General features: G+C 33.1%; 1 protein-coding gene across 1 annotated transcript; it reads left to right on the top strand.

Moving 5' to 3' along the window:
* Positions 1 to 2,254: 2,254 nt before the first annotated feature.
* On the top strand, positions 2,255 to 3,467 carry LOC655521 (serine protease P77). The gene is made up of 3 exons (XM_962074.5): positions 2,255 to 2,383; positions 2,434 to 2,608; positions 2,882 to 3,467. The coding sequence occupies exons 1-3, from the start codon at positions 2,341 to 2,343 to the stop codon at positions 3,417 to 3,419; spliced, it is 756 nt and encodes a 251-aa protein (XP_967167.2). The 5' UTR covers positions 2,255 to 2,340; the 3' UTR covers positions 3,420 to 3,467.
* Positions 3,468 to 7,256: the final 3,789 nt, after the last annotated feature.

Here is a 7,256-nt window from a genome sequence, read left to right as displayed (position 1 = left end):
GAAAATCTAGGTATTGAATTGGGTAAAATAGAAAATAATCTTCGGAAGAGGGCTGAAAATATGCTTAAATTCTTTATGGGGTAAATTTGGTCAAAGACAAAATATGGGTGCAACAGGATATGTTACAGTTGTTAAAAGGTTTTATGAAATTTTATTAGACGAGAAACTTGATAATATACGTACAAATGATATAAATGAAAATATGTTACAAAGTAGAGTATAAAATGTTACTTCTGGACCAGAACATTTGGCGTCTTAAAAAACAAGTCAGAACCTTACAAATTTTGCTGTTTGCCCAAAAGAAAAGAACCGAATAAGGCCTAAAACCTCTCAAAAATCATTAATTTTTATCCAATCCAAAAGTTCCCAAATATATGTAGGCCACCAAAAATTGGGCACACGAAAAACAGGGTAAAATCCTACAAATACACTCTAAAAAACTAACAAAATACCTTGTTTTTACACACCCCAAAATAGCTTTTTACTTCTGGGCCAGAACATTTGGCGTCTTAAAAATCAAGGTATAATCTTACAAATTTGACTGTTTTCCCAAAAGTCAACAACTAAAAAAGGCCTAAGATCACTCAAAATGCATTAATTTTTATCCACCCCAAAAGTATCCAAATATGTGTAGACCACCAAAAATTGGGCACATGAAAAAACATTGTAGAATCCTACAAATTTGTTGTTTTTCTAAAAGTAACCATCCGAAAAAGATCTAAAAAACTTACATTTTAGACACCCGAAAAATAGCTCTTCATTTCTGGACCAAGCCAATTGGCGCATGCAAAATTCAATTAAAATTGTTAAATCTCTAGATTTCACAGACTATTGCCTATATTGGCGCATGGAAAAAATCAATGAAAAACAACTTAAAGCGACTTAAAATCCTCGACACTCCAAGTAAAATTACCTACTTTAAAAACCAGGAAAAACCTTTACAAATTCCCTAGTTTTTAGATACCCCAAAAATAGCTTTTCATTTCTGGACCAAGCCAATTGGCGCATGGCAAAGGTGTTAAAAATTATTACCAAATAAATTTTGCATACCCCAACTGTATTGAACTATTATACGCACATAAAAAAGATACACCTAATTGTTCGAAGTCTACTAAAATATCTGAACACTTCATTATAGATTTTAATTTAGAGATCGCTATTAAAACTTTAATGTTATCGTAAACATGTTCGGTTTGTGTCTTAATTATCAAATAATATCACACGTATACGACAACGTTTAACGTTGGTAATTTTAACAAAGACGTGAACGTAAACGTTGTCAGGGCATGGAAATATTTGTTTTCAACACCCCAATATTCGACTATGCCTTCATGATAATTCTTGGATTCAGAATATTTACAGAATTAATAAAAATAAGTGCAAAACACTCTGCGTTTTCATTCCGACTACAATCCGATCTATTCTTACAGCATCTCCTCTTTCACGACAGCTTATACCGTTTATAGGTATGTGTCTATCGAGGAGAATCATCGGCACGACCATCAGTCCTGAACACCCCGAAATATTGTAGATTTCATTTCCTGATCAAGGTGGTTTGTGTAACTAAGAACCGTTAAAACCCATCAGACCGGCTTCCAAATATTAAAGTCCAATATTAAAAAGGAGGCTTTTCATTTGTACAATATAAACTTTGTAATTAAAAAACATATTCTAAAAACAAAATAAAAACCGAAATTAAACAGATTTAGGTGATCGAAACTGAAATCAGCTGAACTTAAAAATACTTTGAATTCAAACAAAAACTAAACCGCAGCTTTTGGTTTCTCTGATATGTTACGAGACAACTGCTCTTTCGCAATAAATGTTAATGAAACGTTCACCCATACAAATAACAGCCATCTCAATGCGATTTTCTAGCAATGGCTCTGCGTCAACAAACATCACAGATGCTTTTTTTTCAGAATCTACATGCATTCCCATAACAAGACAAAAAGGAGCTTTCTGACAAGCATTAAAATACTTCGTCATCGTAAAGACATTGCAGTAGTGATTTTTAAAAATCTGTTTAAGTGCATCTTCTACAGTATATGGATCACATTTTAATTCCATTATAATCCCAGATCTATCATTATACAGTATTACATCAACTTTACAACAACCAAATTTAGTGATTTTTTATGTATTTAATCAACAAATACAAATATGAAATGCAAATCTAATTCTGCCAATTTTATTTTTTAAAATAACGTTTTAATGTGTGACGTTAGCAATTTATCAAAAAATATTAATGCTTAGTTTTACTGCTGCATACCATTTTCAACAATTTAAATATCAGACGATTATATTTTTCCATTACCGATTAACTTTAGTTAAGTAAAAATGCCACCAAATTCGATATTCGTCCAACTTCTTGCAATTTTGGGTAAATATTGTCGCGTCTGAGGTTTTTTTAGTTTTTACTTTATTTTTCAGCAATGCAAACAAAATGCGAACCTCAAACCCCTCAAGCACGAATTGTTGGAGGTTCAACTATTGTCATTGAAGATGTCCCTTTCATAGTCTCCATCCAATACCAAAGCCAGCATTTTTGTGGAGGCTCCATAATAAAGCCAAACAAAATTATCACAGCTGCTCATTGCACTGATGGGTAAGTAAATATAATTTTTTCTTGACGAAAAAAACATTAAAGTGTATTTATTGTGGCTCCTGGCGACCCGTTCTTGAACAAATTGAGAGGGGGGGGGTCACGAAATGGCACGAACGAAGTGATGGCTATAAGAATGTCAGAGCCCTTAGGTTCTTTCCCAATTTACATAAACTCTTCACTACTTCGCTTGGAAGAGAATACCTAAAACCTCGCGAAACTGAAGACTAAATAACAATTTTCAATATTTCAACCACATATTGTGTTATTTCACAGGAGAGAAGCGTCCGATTTTTCAATTAGAGCAGGCTCCACAATGCGTGAATCAGGTGGTCAAGTAGCACAAGTGAAAAAAATCTACCAAAATCCCAACTTTAATACCAATGTTAATGACTACGACGTGTCAATTCTTGAACTGGCTTCAAATCTCTCGTTTAGCAACACTATCTCGCCCATAACTTTAGCCCAGCAAGAAATCGATCCAAATTCTCGAGCTTTTACGTTTGGTTGGGGCACTTTTCGATCGGATAGTTCCAGACTTGCACCAGAATTACAAAGTGTAGCGCTTCGAATTGTTGATAAAGATACCTGCCAGGAATCGTACGAGCAAATGCCCATAACGGAGCGAATGGTGTGTGCTGGGTCACAAAATGGAGGAAAGGATGCGTGTCAAGGGGATTCAGGAGGCCCTTTGGTTGTGGATAATGTCCTTGTTGGAATCACGTCATATGGGTCAGGGTGTGGCGATCCTGACTTTCCTGGAGTTTATTCTAATGTGAGTGCGCTACAAGACTACATTAAACAATATCTATGAAAATTATACACTTTATTCAAATTTATTCAGTAAAAGTCAAGCAATGAATGATTGTGACTTATTTTAATACCCATTCAAAAATGATCGTAAAATGGTGGCTTTTGGGCTTGAGTTCCACGCTTGGCGCCAATGCATATCAACTAGTTTCTCAGAGTTTAACTTAAATCTTGAAAACTATGGCTCGCAAAAAAAACGTGACAACAGATTCAAAATTCTTTATGTACAAAAAGATGTAGTTTGAATTGTCTTAGTTCAATAAAAAAAATAAAAAATCATCTGCTTGTTAGGAAACAAACTTTGGACGATATCTCAAAAACTGTATGATATACGAGTATATGAATAGAATGAAAAAAATATTCTTGAGTTCTAGTGATTCTTCATTTTACTAACAAAAATTCTATATTTTCAGAAATGTCAAACATGTGTTCGACATAATTCAGCGCCTGAGTTGGTATCAGTTGCTTTACTCCAACTAATGTTTTTCTCTAGGAACAAAACTTTTTGACCATCATCTCAAAAACTGTTAACAGGTATACACGAAAAATAATGGTTTTAAAACAATCAGACAGTTTTCCGTAAGCATAACTTACTTTTGAGTTGGTTTGATCCTCCAATTTGTCAAGAAGGATTATACTTTCAGAGGTGTTTTGGTTTTAGACAAATCAATTTTTTTAAGAAATGTTGCTCATAGTCAAAAAATGAAAACGGTGTCAGAATATTTGAAAAATTTTGCGTTTGAAAAGCTGAACAAACAATTATCTGAATTGTCTAACTTGTTATTACAACAGACCGTTGAAGACATAATAAGATATTTGTCTTCAGCCCCACGTTGGGCGCCAATGGGTAATGAAGTGGGTAAAAGATATTTAACTCTTCAAATTTCACTTCTTTCATTATTACAGTTTAAAAATATTTTTCCTAATTAAGCAAAGACAAACGTGAAGAAAAAAAGCAACAAAACATTTTATTCTTTCTTAAAAAAGGTACAAAAAACAAAAACATCACATCTTAAGAATCAGTCGTCACTGTGGAATTTCCCCATAGACCGCAAAAACGTGTTTCTTGTGATTACTAGAATCATAAAACCCTTTCCCACACACATGAAACAAACAGGGCTTTTCACCTGTATGCGCCCTCATACAGGGTGTATCAGAACTCACTCCCCACCGGAGAGGTGCTAGTGGTAACAGCAATAGAAATGGCAAAAATGCAAAAAATGTAGGTCTTTTATTCTTAGTTTGCGTCTTAGTGCCCACTTTTATTGTTCGTTCTACCTATTTTTGTTTTCCTAGCAACGTGTTTTGTTCCCCTAATCCTCCAGAGCAAGACCTTTTGTGATTGGATATTTTCAAACGTTCTTATCTCTCAAACGCAAAGAGTTAGAATTTTTTTGTAAAGGAACTTTAGCTTCAGAATTGCCTAAACTATACGCACATTTCCGGAGGGGAGTGAGTTCTGATACAGGCTGTATGAACAGTTAAATTCCCCTTCAAACTAAATGTTTTCCCACAATTTGTGCACTCGAACGACTTGACGCCTTCATGAAAAAGCCTATGCCCCGTTTGAACAAAACGTTCCAAACACACGGCACATGAAAACGGAGGTTCTCCTAAATGCGAACGCACATAAGTTTCGAGATTTTTTTCAAACTTAATTAAAAGAAAGTGCTAAATTAAGATTAAATTAGTTGAAGCAAATTAGGTTTTTTTGCAGTAAAAACATTTTTTACATTTTAAACTACAATTTTTTTAGATTGCTTTTCATTTTTGTGGTTACGTTCATGGGCAAGTCAACTATCTACTTCGGAAACTGAACGTTTGACCACCAATGGAACAAACAAATGGTGTAGTCCCAGTATATGAATTCATGTGATCTTCTAGATGGATTTTTGTAGTATATTCTTCAAGAGCGTTTGAAGGATTAACAAATAAAATAAGTTTTAAGGGCGAGCTAAACAAAAGTAAAGCATAATATTATATACACCATGTTCTAAACGTAATTTGTTAACTGTAGAGGCTAAATGATTTGTTTATTCTTTTTTCTTATATACATTTTCAATTTACGACGAAATTACGATCGTACCTAATACGTTACGAGAATCCCAATATTGTTTGGCATAACTCGCCAAACTTGATCGCTGCGTTCACTCGATTTGGTAAACATTATGCTCGTTAAACAAAATTGGTCTTTTCATAACTGCAGTGGGACAGTAGAGTAGTATAAAAAGGGTAGTAATAAAGCTATCAGTAATACATTCAATTTTGATCAGTAAAAAATAATAAATGATCAGTATTTAATTCATTTTTGTACTGTAAAAAATTTAAATGGCAAGTAAACCACGCACAGTATTTTATTAAAATTTGCCCAGTAAAAAATCGCATAAGCACAGTATTTAGTTTCAGTTTGCACAGTTTAAATAATAAACGCTCAGTAGCACGTTAACGTTCAATGCAATTTATTTTCATTGATATTTTAGTTGCATCTAACAAGGAGGGACACTGAATGGCTCGTGAAAATTGTGGGGGGCAAAATGGGAAAAAAAATTGGCACGGAATTTGTTTTGTTCTCAAATTGACTTTTCACTTTAAATTCGTTTAGTGGTTAAAATTTGTGAGTGCATTCTTCAAACACCCCGTATTTAGTGAATCAGTTTGCTTACATCTTGAAACGTTAAAATAAGATGAATTTTTTTTTTTTTGAAAAGTATGTATTAGCTGTTCCTAAACTATAAAAACGCATTTTACCGAAATATTTTTTTAAATAAGATATTTATAAAATTATAAAATAGCAATTAACGATTAGATCTCTGCTTGAAATTGAAAGTGTTAGTTACAATTTTTTGAATATCTTATGAATAATGAATAATTTATAACAGCTAATTTTGGGAGAAAATGCGATATTGCCGTTTTTATACTCTTGAAACAGCTACATCCCATTTCAGTTCAAAGACGAATTTTGCATCAGCCCATTTGCATTTTTTGAATGAAATGGAGTACAAATTCAAAGTTTCTGGTGGGTCTTCTTAGGTCAAAGTGTGTCGCTGGGGTTTAGTTAATCACAGAATTCTTTTCTTATACAAAAACTCTCAATTTGTGCTTTATTTTTCACTCCAAAAAATTTAAATACGCTGTAGCAATTCTACTATGAAATGAAATGGGATATAATACAAATGTGGTTGAAATTTGGCGCTACAACCACTTGATTGGTTGTATCAGGAGAATCATTTGCCATTTTTTTGCATAAACAATAAAAACTATTTGAATTGCAAACTAAAATTGGAAGGACAAGAACAAAATAATGCACAAAATGTTAAGGAACCAAAATATTTTTACGCAACCCACAATACCCACATTACACAGTAACAGACTCCGTAAACAATACTATTGACACTACTGTACAGTGTGATTCTTAGAAATTTACAATTGTAACTTGTGATTTGAAGTTTACTAACTATTAATAAGACAATAATTTATTAACAACTTTTCAGAGTTCATCCAATAAAAAAAAATGTATAGTTGGTTGCATGTAATCTTTGTGTGTATTCAGTATTTTAATCCAAAAAATAAACTACAAACCTCATAACGCAATTGCAAATTTAAAGCCATTATTAAACTGAGTTTATTTTATTAAAAAAAGTGTTTAAATTGTTGCAATCTTGGTGGTCAGAAGCTTTGCAATTTTCTGCAATTTTGGTGCCGTTGGTGGGCTTTGGTTGTTCATGGCAACGTGCGACCATTTTGTTTTTGAAGTGTTTTGGTGTTTTGTTTTGTGAGGATTTTCATGCTGTTTGCTTTCTAGTTTTAAAGACAGTTTCTTGTGCCGAATACGAAAGCTGTG

The sequence above is a fragment of the Tribolium castaneum genome, chromosome 9, assembly GCF_031307605.1.
Source record: "Tribolium castaneum strain GA2 chromosome 9, icTriCast1.1, whole genome shotgun sequence".
Taxonomy (NCBI): Eukaryota; Metazoa; Arthropoda; class Insecta; order Coleoptera; family Tenebrionidae; genus Tribolium; species Tribolium castaneum.
Note: the sequence above shows the minus strand (reverse complement) of the source record. Positions and strands in the feature narration are given on the sequence as shown.

Bases quoted from the DNA above. Each gene is read 5' to 3' on its own strand.
- LOC655521 (XM_962074.5), top strand. From the start codon at position 2,341: ATGCCACCAAATTCGATATTCGTCCAACTTCTTGCAATTTTGG. The intron at 2,384-2,433 runs GTAAATATTGTC...TTTATTTTTCAG, and splicing joins CCAACTTCTTGCAATTTTGG to CAATGCAAACAAAATGCGAA. The intron at 2,609-2,881 runs GTAAGTAAATAT...GTTATTTCACAG, and splicing joins GCTGCTCATTGCACTGATGG to GAGAGAAGCGTCCGATTTTT.